Genomic DNA, 19,499 nt, shown 5'->3' with positions numbered 1-19,499 from the left:
AGATGACAGGTGAGGGAGTAAGAGAGCAAGGGCAGGATAAGTGAACACTCTCCAGAACAGATGGCATCCAAGCTGAGTCTGGTGAGAGGAGGAGGCATTGGGGAAGACAAGCTCTGGGAGAAGTTGGAGCCTTTTGTCACAGAGGTGGCAGAGCTTGGTTCTGTGAAAGTGAGAGGCTCAAGGGGCAGATAAGTACTGTATCATGAGCAGGTAAGTGTGGTGCCATCCTAAGGAGCCTGGATTTGTCCCAGGGGTCCTGGGGAGACACTGAGTGTTTTAAGCAAGAGTGTAACAGAGACTCAATTGGATTTACATTTTAGCAAATTGGATGTGGGAGTATTTTATCGAATAAAATGGAGGGAGACAAAACTAGAGATAAGAAGGGCCAGTTAGGAGCCTGTTGTCACAATTCAGGGGAGATATAATGAACTGCCTCAATAAGATAGTGGCCGTAGGAACAAAGAAGGAAAGGCTGTGAGACACCTCAGGGAAGTGGTATTGACAGGCTTTGAAAGGCTCACATAAAAGATTGGGGGAAGTGTGAGGAAAAGAGAGTGGTCAAAAAACTCACAAATTTTGTCAAAGATAACTCTCAAATTTCTGGGGGGCAATGGGGTATATAGTGTTGTCATTCAATAATTTTGGGATCACAGTAAGGGAGCAGGCCTGAAAAGGAAAATAAGGAGTATGATTTTGGATTGTCTTATTTTTAGCTCCTTGTAGGGCAGCCAAGTGGACATTGATGTCCACTGGAAGTTAGACATTGAAGTCTAGAGCTCAAGAGAAAGAGATAGATATGTGGGAGCCACTAGTATATTAGCAGTAGTGGAATCTATGAGAGAGGACGAAATAACCCCAAAAGAGTGGGTACAATGAGACAGGAAGAAAGCTGAGAAACCACAGACATTTATGTCAGAAAGGAAACCAAAAAGGTAACAAGAATTTCAGAGAGGCGGGAAAAGACTAATTAGAAAATGATACCACTGGGGCGCCTGAGTGGCTCAGTCAGTTAAGCATCCGACTTCCACTGGGGTACCTGAGTGGCTCAGCCAATTAAGCATCCAACTTCAGCTCAGGTCATGATCTCATGGTTTGTGAGATCCTGCGTCGGGCTCTGTGCTGACAGAGCCGTCTTGTGCTCTGTCTCTCTCAAAAAGAAATAAAACATTGAAAAAAAAAGAAAAAGAAAAGAAAATGATACCACTGGATCAAGAGAAGAGTTGGGTAGGACAATAGTTATCAAATGCTTTCTCAGGGGACATTTCCCAAATATTCGCTTATGTCAATGGCTTTCTCTGTTTTCCCATGGCTTAAAGGGCAGTTCCAGGTAGGTATTTTGTCCCCTCAAACTCAACATGAATAAAGAAAATATTAATCTTTTTCTTATCTTACCCTTAAACTGTTCTCCATCTTGTTAGGGCTACTTCCATCATTCCAGGCTCACAGATTACAAATGTTGGAGTCATCTTTGTCTCTTCTCTTTTGGCCCTAGTAGCTCTTTCTACTCTTGGGCCCCATGATTGCATTCTTCCATATAGCTCTAGAATCTCCTCCCTCCCCTAACCCACTTATTCACTTTCCCCTTCATCACTACCCTCTACTTGAAAGCGATATATATATATATATATATATACACACACACATACACACACACATATATATGTATATATATACTATATATGTATACTATATACTATATATACATATATATATACACATATGTATACATATATATACATATATACATATAGTATACTATATACTATATATGCATATATATACATATATATACGTGTGTGTGTGTATATATATATATATATATATATATGTTATTGTCAAATTGGTTTCCATACAACACCCAGTGCTCATCCCAACAGGTGGTCTCCTCAATGCCCATCACCCACTTTCCCCTCTCCCCCACCCCCCATCAACCCGTAGTTTGTTTTCAGTATTTAAGAGTCTCTTATGGTTTGCTTCCTTCCCTCTCTGTAACTTTTTTCCCTCCTTCCCCTCCCTACTGATCTTCTGTTAATTTTCTCGGGATCCACATAAGAGGGAAAACATATGGTATCTGTCTTTCTCTGCCTGACTTATTTCACTTAGCATAATACTCTCCAGTTCCATCTACATTGCTACAAATGGCCAGATTTCATTCTTTCTCATTGCCAACTAGTATCCCATTGTATATATAACCACATCTTTATCCGTTTGTCAGCTGATGGCCATTTAGGCTCTTTCCATAATTTGGCTATTGTTGAAAGTGCTGCTATCAACATTGGGGTGCAAGTGCCCCTATGCATCAGCACTCTTGTATCCTTTGGGTAAATTCCTAGCAGTGCTATTGCTGGGTCATAGGGTAGATCTATTTTTAACTTTTTGAGGAACCTCCACACTGTTTTCCAGAGTGGCTGCCCAATTTGCATTCCCACCAACAGTGCAAGAGGGTTCCCATTTCTCCACATCCTCGTCAGCATCTATAGTCTCCTGATTTGTTCATTTTAGCCACTCTGACCAGCGTGAGATGATATCTCAGTGTGGTTTTGATTTGTATTTCCCTGATGAGGAGTGACGTTGAGCATTTTTCCATGTGCCTGTTGGCCATCTGGATGTCTTCTTTAGAAAAGTGTCTATTCATGTTTTCTGCCCATTTCTTCACTGGATTATTTGTCTTGGGGGCGTGGAGTTTGATGAGTTCTTTATAGATGTTAGATACTTGCCCTTTATCTGATATGTCATTTGCAAATATCTTTTCCCATTCCGTTGGTTGCCTTTTCATTTTGTTAATGGTTTCCTTTGCAGCGCAGAAGCTTTTTTATCTTGATGAGGTCCCAATAGTTCATTTTTGCTTTTAATTCCCTTGCCTTTGGAGATGTGTCAAGTAAGAAATTGCTGCAGCTGAGGTCAGAGAGGTTTTTTCCTGCTTTCTCCTCTAGGGTTTTGATGGTTTCCTGTCTCACATTCAGGTCCTTCATCCATTTGGAATTTATTTTTGTGAATGGTGTAACAAAGTGTTCTAGTTTCATTCTTCCGCATGTTGCTGTCCAGTTCTACCAGCATCATTTGTTAAAGAGACTGTCTTTTTTCCATTGGATATTCTTTCCTGCTTTGTCAAAGATTTGTAGGTCCAATTCTAGAGTCTCTATTCTATTCCGTTGGTCTATGTGTCTGTTTTTGTCTATGTGTCTGTTTTGACAATATCATACTGTCTTGATGATTACAGCTTTGTAGTAGAGTCTAAAGTCTGGGGTTGTGATGCCTCCTGCTTTGGTCTTCTTCTTCAATATTACTTTGGCTATTCAGGGTCTCTTGTGGTTCCATACAAATTTTAGGATTGCTTGTTCCAGCTTTGAGAAGAATGCTGGTGCAATTTTGATTGGGATTGCACTGAATGTGTAGATCGCTTTGGGTAGTATTGACATTTTAACAATATTTATTCTTCCAATCAGAAGAATAAACTTCCATTTATTTGTATCTTCTTCAATTTCCTTCATAAGCTTTCTATAGTTTTTAGCATACAGCTCTTTTACATCTTTGGTTAGATTTATTCCTAGATATTTTATGCTTCTTGGTGCAATTGTGAATGGGATCAGTTTCTTCATTTGTCTTTCTGTTGCCTCATTATTAGTGTATGAGAATACAACTGATTTCTGTACATTAATTTTGTATTTTGTGACTTTGCTGAATTCATGTACCAGTTCTAGCAGACCTTTGGTAGAGTCTATCAGGTTTTCCATGTATAGTATCATGTCATCTGCAAAAAGTGAAAGCTTGACTCCATCTTTGCCAATTTTGATGTCTTTGATTTCCTTTTGGTGTCTGATTGCTGATGCTAGAACTTCCAACACTATGTTAAGCAACAGCGGTGAGAGTGGACATCCCTGTCGTGTTCCTGATCTCAGGGGGAGAGCTCTCAGTTTTTCCCCATTGAGGATGATATTAGCTGTGGGCTTTTCATAAATGGCTTTTATGATGTTTAAGTATGTTCCTTCTATCCCAACTTTCTTGAGGGTTTTTACTAAGAAAGAATGCTGAATTTTGTCAAATGTTTTTTCTGCGTCAGTTGACAGAATCATATGGTTCTTATCTTTTCTTTTATTACTGTGATGTATCACATTGATTGATTTGTGAATATTAAACAAGCCCTGCAGCCCAGGAATGAATCCTGCTTGATCATGGTGAATAATTCTTTTTATATGCGGTTGAATTCGATTTCCTAGTATCCTGTTGAGAATTTTTGCATCCACATTTATCAGGGATATTGGCCTGTAGTTCCGGTTTGTTGGGGTTTGTTTGTTTGTTTGGTTGGTTGGTTGGGTTTGTTTTGTTTTGTTTTTGTTTTTGTTTTTTTGCTGGGTCTCTGTCTGCTTTTGGAATCAAAGTAATGCTGGCTTCAAGTTTTCCTTCCCTTTCTATTTTTTGGAACAGCTTGAGATGGATAGGTATTATCTCTGCTTTAAATGTCTGGTAGAATTCCCCAGGGAAGCCATCTGGTCCTGGACTCTTATTTGTTGGGAGATTTTTGATAACTGATTCAATTTCTTCACTGGTTATTGGTCTGTTCAAATTTTCTTTTCTTCTTGTTTGAGTTTTGGAAGTGTGTGGGTGCTTAGGAATTTGTCCATTTCTTCCAGGTTGTCCAGTTTGTTGGCATATAATTTTTTATAGTATTCCCTGATAATTGCTTGTATTTCTAAGATATTGGTTGTAATAATTCCATTTTCATTCATGATTTTATCTATTTGGGTCCTCTCCCTTTTCTTTTTGAGAAGCCTGGCTAGAGGTTTATCAATTTTGTTTATTTTTTCAAAAAACCAACTCTTGGTTTCATTGATCTGCTCTACTGTTTTTTAGATTCTATATTGTTTATTTCTGCTCTGATCTTATTTGTCTCCTTCTCCTGGGTTTGGGGTGTCTTTGCTGTTCTGCTTCTAGTTCTGTTAGGTGTGCTGTTAGATTTTGTATTTGGGATTTTTCTTGTTTCTTGAGATAGGCGTGGATTGCAATGTATTTTCCTCTCAGGACTGCCTTTGCTGCATCCCAAAGCATTTGGATTGTTGTATTTTCATTTTCATTTGTTTCCATATTTTTAAAAAATTTTTTCTCTAATTTCCTGGTTGACCCATTCATTCTTTAGTAGGATGTTCTTTAACCTTCATGGTTTTGGAGGTTTTCCAGATTTTTCCTGTGGTTGATTTCAAGTTTCATAGCATTGTGATCTGAACGTATGCATGGTATGATCTCAATTCTTTTATACTTATGAAGGGCTGTTTTGTGACCCAGTATGTGATCTATCTTGGAGAATGTTCCATGTGCACTCGAGAAGAAAGTATATTCCATTGATTTGGGATGCAGAGTTCCAAATATATCTGTCAAGTCCATCTGATCCAATGTATCATTCAGGGCCCTTGTTTCATTATTGATTCTCTGTCTAGATGATCTGTCCATTGTTGTAAGTGGAGATTTAAAGTCTCCTGCAATTACCACATTCTTATCAATAAGGTTGTTTATGTTTGTGATTAATTGTTTTATATATTTGGGGGCTCCTGTATTCGGTGCATAGACATTTATAATTGTTAGCTCTTCCTGATGGATAGACCTTGTAACTATTATATAATGCCCTTCTTCATCTCTTGTTACAGCCTTTAAAGTCTAGTTTGTCTGATATAAGTATGGCTACTCCAGCTTTCTTTTGACTTCCAGTAGCATGATAGATAGTTCTCCGTCCCCTCACGTTCACTCTGAAGGTTTCTTCAGGTCTAAAATGTGTCTCTTGTAGACAGCAAATAGATGGGTCTTGTTTTTTTTAATCCATTCTGATACCCCATGTCTTTTGGTTAGAGCATTTACTCCATTTACATTCAGTGTTATTATTGAAATATATGGGTTTAGAGTCATTGTGATATCTGGTGGTTTCATGCTTGTAATGGTGTCTCTGGTACTTTGTGGTCCTTGCAACATTTCACTCACAGAGTCCCCCTTAGGGTCTCTTGTAGGGCTGGTTTAGTGGTGATGAATTCCTTCAGTTTTTGTTTGTTTGGGGAAACCTTTGTCTCTCCTTCTATTCTGAATGACAGACTTGCTGGGTAAAGGATTCTTGGCTGCATGTTTTTTCCATTCATCACATTGAAGATTTCCTGCCATTCCTTTCTGGCCTGCCAAGTTTCAGTAGATAGGTCTGCTACTACACTTATGTGTCTACCTTTGTATGTTAAGGCCCGTTTATCCCTAGCTGCTTTCAGAATTCTCTCTTTATCCCTGCATTTTGCCAGTTTCACTATGATATGTCATGCAAAAGATTGATTCAAGTTATGTCTGAAGGGAGTTCTCTTGTGCCTCTTGGATTTCAATGCCTGTTTCCTTCCCCAGATTGGGGAAGTTCTCAGCTATGATTTGGCCAAGTACACTTTCATCCCCTTTCTCTCTCTTCTTCTTCTTCTGGAATTCCTATGATACAGATATTGTTCCATTTGATTGTATCACTTAGTTCTCTAATTCTCCCCTCATACTCCTGGATTTTTTTTATCTCTCTTTATCTCACCTTCTTCTTTTTCCATAATTTTATCTTCTTATTCACCTATTCTCCCCTCTGCCTCTTCAATCCGTACTGCAGCTGCCTCCATTTTATTTTGCACCTCATTGATAGAATTTTTTAATTCATCATGACTATTTTTTAGCCCTTGATCTCTGTAGCAACAGAGTCTCTGCTCTCCTCTATGCTTTTTTCAAGCCCAGGTATTAATTTTATAACTATTATTCTAAATTCTTGTTCTGTTATATTGCTTAAATCAGTTTTGATCAATTCATTAGCTACTTCCTGGAATTTCTTTTGAGAAGAATTCGTCCATTTCGTCATTTTAGCTAGTTTTTTTTGTCCCTTATGTGTTTTAAAAGCTTGTTGTGTGCTCTGCACCTGTGAGCACTGCTATATTAAAGGAGGGTCATACACTGTCCAGGGCCTGGCCTTTCAGGAGGTGTTTTTTTTGGAGATTGTTACTTGCTCTCTGTTGTTGTGACTTTAGTTATTTTATTACCCTACTCGTAGTGATATTTTGGACCCTCCACCAGGTGTGCTTTGATTTGTTCCTTGGAGTTGCCCTGTAAAGGAAAACAGAAAGACAAACTGGAGACAAAACACGCAAACACATAAACAAATAACACAAACAAATAAACAAAAACAAAAAGCTAAAGACTAAAAACAAAAAACCCAAAACACTGACTACAAGTAAAGAAGAGGGTGGAGGTGGTGCTGATGGAAGAGCACATACAAAGAGAGAAATGACTGGGGTGGGGAGGGGGAAGAAAACATAAACATTGATTAGGCAGAGAGACTAAAAGTCTTAATCCAGAGAGGGAGAAAGGAAAATAAAGAAGGAGGTGGGGAAAATGACACGAAGATAAAGTTACCCAGACAGAGAAACTATATGGCTTGATTATTTCAGAGAGAGAAAGGAGTGTAAAAAAGGAGATGTAGAACATGTATCAAGACAATGGATTAAATGTCTATTTTGACAGAACAATAACCAGAGTAACCAGCCTAGGGGAGGGAAGAGATAAGGAGGAGAAATGGGGGAGGGGGAAGAATATATCTATATATCCAGAGTTGACCTAGAGTTAATCCAGGCAATGCTGCATCGCTTGTAGGTAGTAGCTGTCTGCAGGGTCTGTGTCACTCCAGTGGATAGGCAGTTACCCAGTGCAAGGGGCCTGGTTTGGCGTAGTCCGAACCCATCTCTATTATGGGCCCCGGGAGTGATCCCTGAGGCCCAGCCTTGGCGGGGGGTGGGGGGAGGGGTGGGGGTGGGTCGCGGAATGGTGATCCCCAAGTCTCTTCTCCACGGAACCGGACCTGGTGGACTCCATTTGAGTCATACTCACTGTGCCGCAAGCACAGATGAGGTGGTCCTTCTTGCTCGGCCAACTCCCCTGACCCTGCGCTTGGCTAGGATTCAAAGTCCTGCTCCATGCACTCTGGCACTGGGGAAGTGCCCCTCAGTGTGACAATATGTGGTCCCAGCTGGCTTTGTCTGTGCGGCTGCACTTCAGGGAGGACCCCCTTCTCTTACCGAGAACTGAGTCGCTGCCCTCACTTCAACTGAGTCGCCACCCTTACTTCGAACCCCTGGGGTGGTGGACACAGGCAGGCTTTGTCTTTTCCCACAGCACTACAGGGAATCAGCAGCGTTATCCTCCTGCAGACTGCGCCCTCAGCCCAGCCACTGGGCCTGGGAGTGGCAGATGCAGGCAGGTCAGTGCTATCGCACAGCCTTACAGGGAGGGAACCACTTTTTCCAATTGTGGACTGAGCCCCTGACATACCACCACACCCAGGCCTGGCTCCCCTCCTCCCCAGGTGTGTGAACAGGGAGTCAGCTCCAGTCCGAAGAAAGCCCCACAGTTAGAGATCGGATCTCTCTCAGTCTCAGTCCCAGGTCTTTCTCCTGTCCAGATATGGTCAGACACTTCCCCTAGCCACTCTTTCTCTTCCCTTTGTCTCTCTGTAAAAAGGGGTCCCTCCCCTCTGTGCCCACGTGGCCGTTTTTTATCTCCCCCAGTTCGCAGTTACCCACCTATCTTTTTTCCAGCTTTCCCATTTTCTTCCTAGTAGATTCAGTCTCTTTTCCTCTCAGACTCTGGTGTTCAAAGTCCTTTGGCTTCTGCACTTCTTTGTTTGAGAGTCGTGGGAAGTATGGATCCCCCTAGTTCTCCATCATCTTTGCCCCTGTGGAAGCCTGAAGTATTTTTTGTAAAAGTTTTAATTACATAGATCACGCCAATAGCCAGCTTTCTCTCCCTAGCCCATGCCTCTTTAATTTTACAATCATTTTCAATTTATCCTTCTTAAAGGACTTTTCCAGAGCCACTTTGCAAACCACATAATTATTCTTTAAGAATGTACCTCAAGGTGCCTGGGTGGCTCAGTAGGTTAAGTGTCCGACTCAGGTCATGATCTCGCAGTCTGTGAGTTGGAGCCCTGCTTTGACAGCTCACAGCCTGGAACCTGCTTCAGATTCTGTGTCTCCCTCTCTCTCTGCCCCTTCTCCATTCTCTCTCTCTCTCAAAAATAAATAAATATTAAAAGAAAAAAAGAATGTACCTCATCTCCCATCCCACCAACCAACATTTCCTCAGCCTGATCAGAAAATATTTTCAAAAAATCAGCTCTTCAGAAGACAAATATTGTATTACTCTAGGAATGAGCTTTATTTTGAGCATTGGAGCACATGTTTAGTTTGTCAAGACTGCATTAGAAGTGACAAAACATATGCAGCAATGTACATTGTCATGTGTTTCTTTATAAAATTTTTTTGTAGATGCACCTCAAATAATTGGTACCATATGGTTTGGCCCTTCCTTGTGGTCTCACTTGTTTGCATATGTCAGCCTTGTCTGGGACTAAATCGGATTTTCTTTTGCATACCTGTGAAATCCATTGATTCCTGCAAACAGCAGTTTCCTAAAAGGCTAAAAAGGCTATTGAAAAAGAACTATATTATAGTTAGGTTCCAAAGACAACTTAGAAATAAAAGCAAATCTGTTCTGAAAATGGCTCAGAAACCAGGCATTTTCTTTCTTTTACAGTCTCACTGAAAGTATCAGTTCAGAAGATAGTTTGGAATTCTTTTTAGATGATGATATGGACTATGATCTGGTAATCAGATTATCTTTCTTGATTTGAATATTGCGTTTGGTTAAAAGTATAAATGCTCATTTTTTTTTAAGAATTAAATTTCATACTCCAAATATTCCACATATTTCCAGAAGAAATTATGATTTTGATACTGTTTCCCAGTTGTCTATATAGTTCATCTTTGTCATCATTTTATGAAAAATAAATGTTTATAAGAAGGTAATAATTTAGGATATATATATATATTATCTACAATCATCCTGTAAAAATGCCACTTTTTGATTGCTTATCATTTTATTGGAGTTTGAGATATACTGGGTATCTATACTGTAAGATAAATCAACCTTCAACAAAACAGCCCTTTAATGTTATAAGGCTAACTTTGAGCTAACTCCATCCTAAAAGTTTTGTGTTTTGTCTCCTTGTAACAGAGCCTAATGTCTTCCGGGTTCATCCATGTGGTAGCATGTGCCAAGATTTCCTTCTTTTTTAAGGCTGAATAATATCCCATTGCATGGATATACCACATTTGCTTTATCCATTCATCCATCAATGGACTTTTAGGTTGCTTCCACCTCTTGGCTATAGTAAATACGATGAACATGGTGTGCAAATACCCAAGTCACCTTTTTAAAAACTAAATTTACTTAAAGTAATACGTATTTATTAAGTTTTGGGAAAATATAAAATAAAACGGGGGGAGAAAATGACCTGCACTTGGCCTCCTTTTTCTTTTTTCTATTCCTTCTCTCCCGCCTTTCCCTAGACCCATATTTCCCTTTTTCCTGCCTTTGTCTCCTCTTCTGCTCCATCCCTCCTTTCTCTTTTCCCCACCTTCCTTTTTCCCTTCTCTAATAACTTTCATCTCCCCTAATACCCCAAATGTCCTCTTTTTGAAGGCCACCTCTCAAATAGAAATAGGCCTCTTTGCCATTCTCTGCCCATGCCTCTCTTATAATCAGAATGGTATTCTCCCCACCACCATCACCACTGTATTTTTCTAGATGAGTCATATGTGCATAAGTAGCACATTTTTAAGTAAATCATATTCATTACTGGTTGATTAGGAGCCAGAACTTTATTTCAAAGAACCAGAAGAGTTACTTCAAGTCCTCACAGAGCTGGAAGAGCAGAATCTAACTTTGGTACAATATTCCCAAGATATAGATGAAAGTCTTGAAGATATAAATAAAAGAGAAAAACTTATACAGGATAAAATGTAAGTTTTATTTATTCTATTGTAAGATTTATTTATTCTGTATGTAAGATTTATTCTATTAATCAATTCTGTCTCTAACCAGAGACGGAATCCAACTTATTCCTGTGTGAGCCTTCCTCGCGGTCTCTCTGGATTTAGTGTGGGATTTTTTATTAATAATAATTTACATTGCAGGGTGTAAAATGTAGAAGTTATAATTACATAGAGTAGACTTGCTTTAGTTTAATTTTAGTCCCTACATCCTTTCACTTGTCAGAATATTTTCTTAGCTAGCAATAATAAAAGGCAGTTTGGAAGATTAAAAAGAATTATAATATCACCTGCCTTAATTTTTATTTTTATACTGAAGCATAGTTGACACACATTACATTGCTTTCAGGTGTACAACATAGTCATTCCACAATTCATTCAGTTTTCATTCATTAACTGCCCTGGTGCAGTTTTCACTCTGCCACCTGCCTAATCAAATCAGGCTTTAGATGATAATGCTAATAAATGCATTTTCCTTGTCTGTGACTCTCACAAAGTTATGTGACTTAAATATTATACCATTTTATAACATACATACAGATATATCAGGGCTCTCATAAAAAGGATTTCTGTCAGGGGAAGGGGGCTGGATTTGATACCTCGCAAAATTCCTTCTCTAAAATTTTATATAATTTTGGAAAATAACTTCAAATAGCAGAGAATAAATCTGTTTATCCACCCATTATAAAGATGTGTAAAGCCTTTTCCAGAACAGTTTTCTGAGCCAGTTGATGGCAATCTTTTCAAACAGTAGGTCTGAATTTGGACACTGAATTTTGGAGCAAATTAACTTATTCAAAAGTTAAGCCCCTACAAATCATGATCTCACAGCTACCCTTTACTGCTAGTATATCCTTTTAATCCTGGCCTCCTCTCTCCCAATCCTCATAGCATATGGCACCTGCATGCTGACAATATGAGTTTGGGGAAGGAAGTGGGTGTGATTGCGCAGGAAAAGGGGATCTAGGTCAGAAGCTATCTCTAGATCACACCACAACTTGGTTGGGTTCCTGACATGTCAACTTTGCTATTTGGAGGTCTCAGGGGAATCAAAGGAAGAAAATTCTTCCTGATGGAAGTTAAAAGCAGTTATCTGTGCATTCATTTTTCTCATTTTACCTGAAAAGTTGTATGTACTTTGACATCTTAAAATACAAACTTGTATTTGGCTTACTAGACATAGGATGCCAACATATGACCTGGAAAGTGTGTTGAAGCTCTGGAATGATGGTGTATTTCTAAACCACAAATTACAGACATGGGTCTCTTTCTTCTTTTGCAATAGAAATAGCAACATAGCATTTCTTTTGGAGCACAAGGAAATGCTCAAGGCTAACTGTGTGAGAGAAGAGGAAAAAGCTGCAGACCTGGAATTAAGGTCCAGGCTATTTAGTTTTGGAGAATTTAAATCAGATGCTCAGGTAATCATTCTTTGCCAGTGGTTATTTTATTTTGGCTCATGTTAATAATAATTTGCATTCCCTGTCCACTAAGCATTGGAATGGGGAGTTAAAGCACACCACAAGACCTAGGTTGATGACAGAGGTAGAAAACCAGTTTAGAGTTATCTTGTCCATATGTAATAGTCAATTTACATAGTAGATAGAAAGCATTCAAACTGGCATTGGGATTCTCTTAAAATGTGCTCTAATTATTACAAAGTATGATGTTGAAATTGTTCTGCCCATAAATATATTTTAGTCAAGAGTGTATACACATGAAGTAGTTAATTGTCTATGATCATTTTGTTAGTAATTTGAAGAGCAAATAACTAACACATGAAGCACTGCAACATCAGTCCAGCACTGAGCTTTTAACAGATGTCAGCCTCTCTTGCTGACATAGATCCATTATTGGATCTATTTATGTATGAGTCTCTCCCAGCTGGATGCAAACCCCTCCAGGGCAGGGACTGTATTACCCTTCCTAGTTAGATATGTTAAGTGTCCCTGTTAAGTAGGTGCTCAATAAATGTTTGTTGAATGAATGATTAGTTTCTAGACCCACAACAAACTTCAGCTAACAATGATTTCCATGTAAAAAATCTCAAATGAAATAAAAATTCAAATCTCATATGTGAAGCTAATAACACATTTATGGTTATGAACTTGATTTTCAAAGAGGTAGATTTGGGGTAACTCAATCAGATGATTGTCCTCTCTAACCATAAGATGGGCAGGGTTACAAAAGCAAAAGTTGCTTATGGCTTGTTTACACACACACATTTCCTAGGGTGGTATATAGTACCCTGAGTTAGGAGGGGGTGGGGTCATGCACTGCTAAAGCAGGAAGTGTGATGACAGTCACCTTGCAGTTCTTCAATGCTGGCTTTTTTTTTTAAAATCTTGTGTGTGTGTGTGTGTGTGTGTGTGTGTGTTAAAATGTACGTAACATAGAATTTATCACTTAACCATTTTAAGTGTACGATTCAGTGACATTAAGTATATTGGCAATACTGTGTAACCATCACTATAGAATTTTTCATCATCCCAAATAGAAACTCTCTACCCATTAGACAATTATTCTTCATACCTCCATCTTATCAGCCTCTAGTTAACTTTTATTCTACAGTCTCTATAAATTTGCCTGTTTTTAGGTACGTCATATAAATGGAATCATACAATAGCTGTCCTTTTGTGTCTGGTTTATTTCACTTAGCATAATGCTTTCAAGGTTCATCCATGCTATAGCATGTGTCAGAACTTAGTTCCTCTTATGGCTGAATAGTATTCTATTGTATTCATATTCCACATTTTGTTTATCCATTCATCCATTGATGAACATTTGGGTTGCTTCCACTCTTCAATCGTTTTAAATAATTCTGAAATTGACTGACATAAAAAAAAATGTCAGATAAATATCAGTGATATTTCACCCTTCCCTTACCAAACCCCTTTCATCCATGTTTAGGATGGCTGTGAAAAACAGTAACATTTTCAATACTCTTAAATTTTGAGGCAACCAGATCCCTAAACAGAGAAGGTAGGATTGATCTGAAAATTACTTCTTAAAAGATTATCTATAAATTTTGGTCACAAATATAATTTTGGCATTCGTGTATTGTACACTCTGAGAAAATGGGGCCAGTAATTCATAGTGTTTCCTACAGATGGGAAGTGCTAGTGTGGAAAAGGGGGAACAGAGCAGGAAAATTGATAGGGAAAAAGTATCCTTAGAATCACTCCCATTCTTTCAGATCTCAAAATGTGCAAAACGGGGGCGCCTGGGTGGCGCAGTCGGTTAAGCGTCCGACTTCAGCCAGGTTACGATCTCACGGTCCGTGAGTTCGAGCCCCGCGTCAGGCTCTGGGCTGATGGCTCAGAGCCTGGAGCCTGTTTCCGATTCTGTGTCTCCCTCTCTCTCTGCCCCTCCCCCGTTCATGCTCTGTCTCTCTCTGTCCCCCCAAAAAATAAATAAACGTTGAAAAAAAAATTTAAAAAAAAATGTGCAAAACATAATCCTTTATGAGTAAACATAGTTGTATCTAATTTTGATATTCATAAATCATCATAGTTACTTTGGAACTGTAACTATAAAATCAAGATTTTATTCTTTTAAAATGTCCACACTCCTATTTAATCCCTAACAACATTTTTTATGGATTCAGTATTTACTTTTAAAATAAAATTTTAAATTTAAGTATAAAGTTATATTGAAAAGTGCTCAAATTATAAGCTAATTATAAATTCTCTCTTAAGAAATCTCCTCAAAGTGAACATACCCATGTAACCAACCCCTAGATTAGGGAATAGACTGTCATAAGCACCCCTAAAATCCTCATGCCCCCTTCCAGTCTCTACCATCCCTCAAAGGTGACCACTATCCTGACTTCTATTACCATCAATTAGCTTCCATGTTTTGAACTTGATAATCGATGGAATCAGGTAATATATTTGGCTTACCTGGCTTCTTTCTCTCAAAATTACGTTTGTGAGATTCATCCACGTTGTTTTGTGTAGCAGTTACTTGTTCATTTTCATTGAACATGAAATGGAATGTAAGCTATTGTGCAGTTTGCAGAATGTATTCATCTCTGGTTTTATTCTTCCAAACAGGGAGCTGATCCAGTTCAACTGAGACTTGTTTACAGTCAGCACTCAGCAGAATGTGACAGGGCTTAGAATTACAGAATCCTTTGACATCAAGACATCTTCCTGCTCCTCTATCCAATTTTGATGTAATTATTACTCCTAAGCATCGCTCTAGTCAGATCATTTCCCTTTCCCTTTTGGAAGGCATACAAAGTCCTAATCCCAGTTTTGGTCTTCCACAATCCTGGCCAACTCCACCTCCGGGGAGCAGCTGGAACTCCTCCCATCCCTTGCAGACTCTCAGGTAGCCCCTATTCCGGGGGACTCTGGGCTGGGCCTGCCATCTAGTGGCAGCTCCAGGAATTGGACACTTCACTTCTGTCATCAGGAGGCCTGTAGCTTGAGCTTCCCACTTCCTTTGCCTCTCTGCACTGTTGGGCCAGGCCCTCAATCTCTTTCTCATACGTGAGTTTTTATTTTTTAACCTCATTACCTAATCCTATTTCTTATGCTGTTCTTACCTTGTCAAGAAAATCTCTCTCCTTGTCTTTTCCTCTCCTGTTTCACAGGGGGAACTTAAAAAAAAAAAAAAAAAAAAAAAAAAAAAAAAATTCTGAAAAACAGAAGACATCCTGAAAGTCCATCCACCTCTGAAACTCTAAGTGTTCAAAAGGTCTCTTTCAGAAATTTTCATCAACTACTAACCATTCTCATATTAAAGTTGCTTTTTCTCAGCATCAGTGTTCAAAATATTAAAAAAAAATTTTTTTAAATGTACTCCCCTTGCAGCAAAATTGTTTTTACATACCTAATATACACTTCTCCTTGATGGATGGGTATACTTTTATTTTTCCTTTTATAGTTTTTCTATTTCTAAAGTTTCCTAGAAGTGTTAATATAAATAGGAAATTAATGTTATTTAGAAAGGGAGAGAAAAAAGGAGCTTTATGGCAAATAGGCCTTTTGCTTTTTCTTTTACTTTTTCCTTTAATATTACTTTTTGCTTCTCCAATTTTCTAAAAGGATAATTTTTTTTTTAATTTTAAACTTAAGTTCCAGTATAGTTCCAGTATAGTATAACATACAGTTATATTAGTTTCAGGTGTAAAAAGGAACATGTTTGTAATATAAACAGGAAATACGGTGTTACTTTAGAGAAAAAAAAAAGGGTGATTAGTGGTAAATGGGACCATCAGAAAGGTGGTTAAACCAGGAGGTGGGAGGGACAAGCTGTTGGAAGTAAACCATTAGTAACAGATCTTGACTTGCAATGAAGTGTTGGTAGCTCTGTAAGGAGTCTGATTCCAGGAGGGGTGTCCCATGGCTTGGAGCCACGTCTTGAGTGTTATTTGTCCTTGGCTTTATGATGATTCTCATCTTCTTGAGCAGAAGCAGGCATGGGGGCAGGATGCTACCTGGAGAATGATTTACTTTGCCCAGCAGTTTATTGAGGTCCTCTTAACTGCGAATGACGGGTACACGGTGGAGAAAGAATAAGAATTTTATGGTCTTGAAACACGTTACCTACAAGCTCGAGCATCTCTACCAACAGTTAAAACAGCGCAGTGGCCAGGTACAGGGATCAGCAAGGTTTGGCCTAAACCTCTGCTTGCATCAGAATACTGCAATGGCTTCCAATGGAATGAATGAAAATTAAATTCAGTAGGCTTTGCAGGCCAACCTGGGAATCTGTTTGCTGGTAACTTTTTTTTTCTTTTTCCCCTCAGAGAGAATGCACTCATTTATTCAGCAAACATTTATTAAGTGCATAGTTATATGCAAAGTGCTGCTTTAGATATACGTGTAAATGTACAAAATAACTCCAGGTGTTTACAGTCTAGAAGGGAAGATAAGGCATGTATACAGATAGCTTGCATACAGGATGATTACAGTTTCATTAAGAGTAATAAGTGCAAAAAAAGGATGCTCACATGCTGCGTTGCAAGGAAATGCATTGGAGTGGCCAAAAAAGGATTTAAAATGCATACATATGGTGCCTCTACTTGAATGCTTAAGGAATCAGATACACGAAAACACTCAAGCAAAAAGGTATTGTCATATTAAAATTGCTTTTTATACCTAGGCTGAAATATTTTTAAAATAATCCAAGGTGTTACTATAGTAATAATGTGACTATAAATTATGATATAATCACTGTTACATCGTCTCACTGTTCTATTAGTTTTTCTTTTAAAAAGAAATGTTTAGTAGCATATAAGAGCTACTATATTTCATTGCAATGTAGTAAAATGGGATTCTACATTTATTGAATGAACAAGGAAATAGTGATGAGATCTTATGTTTTCTGCTCTCCTTTTCAATCTCAGGAAAAACTGATAGAATCTCTTAGTAAAAAAATTAATCAAGTATACAAGGTCTGCATTGGAGATGCTGATGTTGGCAGTCTCAACCCAGTTCAAAAGCTGGTAAAAGTAGAGTCTCGCCTGGTGGAATTGAGTGATCTCATTGAATCCATTCCCAAAGAAAATGTGGAGACAATCGAGAGGATAAAACAGAAAGAACGGCGGCAAAAGTATAGTCAAAGTCTTATGATATGAGGGTAGTGAATGACTTAATGAGTTGAGAAACGTTTTGCTGGGATTCCACAAACACTGAACAAGCCCCTATGACATGGCAAGGATCGCGATAGAAATGCAGTAGACCCAATGAGTATGAGTAGAGTATGTCCTTCTCATACAGCTATTATTTAATGTGGGAGACACGGTCATCAAATATTCTTATGAAATAATGTATCACTAGCAATGGTAATGAGCACTGGTTCACCTGGGCAACTGATCCAGTTTGGGATGGGTGAAGGGTCATTTTACCCCGAAAATATGGATTTTCAGAATGAATATTCACTACTTACACAAAAATTTTTGAACAGCTATCTTGTGGAAGGGGAATTGCACTCGTCATGGAGGGCCCAAAGCATGGAATTAGAGCCTTTCACTGGAAGGAGACTACATATGAAGGAATTGTTTGAAAGAGCCATGCAATGAGGGCATAACTCTTCCTCAATGCATAACTGCCAACACTTCACACACACAGCATTTACATATTAACTCATTCGGGTCCTCAAGACAACTACATGAGGATTATCATCCCTCAAACAGCACCCCCTCCCACCCTCACAGCCTTGCCTACCTGGGGGCCTTTCCAGGAGAATGCACTGATTTACAAATTTCCATACCGAGTTAAATAAAGATCTTAATTTTTTAAGTTTATTTTGAGAGAAAGTGCAAGCAGGGGAGGGGCAGAGAGAGAGGACAGAGTGAGAATTCCAAGCAGGCTCTGCAATGCCAGTACAGAGCCCAATTCTAGGCTCCAACTCTCAAACCATGAGATCATGACCTGAGTCATCAAAGTTGGACGCTCAACTAACTGAGCTACATAGGTGCCCCAAGGATTTTATGTACATACTACCTTTCAGGCAATGATTATAAATATATGATCCCTAGTATAATGTGGCACGTACAGAATGCTGATAGGTGGAAAAACATTCATGCTAAAGCAAAAAAAACGCATGTTAAGAGGCAGACGAGCACTACAGTTGACCTGCAGGTTCTGCCATTTACAACTTTTGTGACCTTAGGTAGACCACAAAACCTCTCTTAAGTCTGTTTTGTTTTCTTTAAAATGGCAGTTAATAATAGTATTTCATAGGGTTGTTGTGAGGATTAAATTATCTATGTAAAAGTACTAAAGCATGCTTGACACATAAGTATTCAAATATTTAGCATTAATGTTAGATATTTTGTTATTGCTTACTGGGGGATATTGTTTCCTCCATATAAAAATGAAGTCCAGAGTATATATAAAGGTGATCTTGGTGGGATTTTATTGAATATAAAGCAAATTTTTTTTTTTTAAATTGTAAATAAAAGATTACTCCTTCCATAAGGTGACCTATGACTAGGGTACCTGGTGGCTCAGTCAGTTGAGGGTCCAACTCTTGATTTTGGTCCAGGTCATGATCCCAGGGTTGTGGGATGGAGCCCTGCTTTGGGCTCTGTGCCAAGTGTGGAGTCTGCTTGGAATTCTCCTTCTCTCTCCCTCTGCCCCTCTCCCCAGCTTGTGTACTCTCTCTCTCTCAAATGAAAATGGAAAAAATAAAAATAAAATGAAAATGAAAATGAAAATGGGGGGAAGACCTCTATGAATGATTACACTAACAGCACTTGCCTCTTTTCTACAATAGGAAATAATTTTCATTGGATTGTAATTACAACTTATTTTCAATAGTGATACATGAATCTAATGCTAATTGCTTGTCATTCTTATCAAAACGAATTTTATTTTTCCCATGAGTTAGAGACACATAAACCTAATTTTGCATAAAAAATGTTCAGTAAATATTACACTTACAATTATAGGAGTCCATAAAATAGCTATCACTTATTGAGCGCCTATTCTGCATTAGGCATTGGCCCAATATGCAGAGGTCATTTTATGTAATTTTATCCTTACAAGAACTCTAAAGAGAACAAGACAAATAGCATTTCTTGGTCTTAATTTCAGGATTCCATTCAAAAAGATTAACTGGAAAAGTACACTTTTATGGTAATCACTGAACTATATAATATACACT

The 19,499-nt window shown here is 38.5% G+C and overlaps 1 protein-coding gene across 1 annotated transcript in view; it reads left to right on the top strand.

The window, feature by feature from the left end:
- CCDC38 (coiled-coil domain containing 38) overlaps positions 1-19,499 on the top strand; it is a 47,189-nt gene that overhangs the window by 23,374 nt on the left and 4,316 nt on the right. The window contains 5 exon segments of the mRNA XM_032593797.1: positions 8,161-8,245; positions 9,553-9,649; positions 10,696-10,847; positions 12,163-12,298; positions 17,236-17,441. Coding sequence (XP_032449688.1) covers positions 8,161-8,245; positions 9,553-9,649; positions 10,696-10,847; positions 12,163-12,298; positions 17,236-17,441 — 676 coding nt within the window.

This window comes from Lynx canadensis, chromosome B4, assembly GCF_007474595.2.
Source record: "Lynx canadensis isolate LIC74 chromosome B4, mLynCan4.pri.v2, whole genome shotgun sequence".
Classification (NCBI taxonomy): Eukaryota; Metazoa; Chordata; class Mammalia; order Carnivora; family Felidae; genus Lynx; species Lynx canadensis.
Note: the sequence above shows the minus strand (reverse complement) of the source record. Positions and strands in the feature narration are given on the sequence as shown.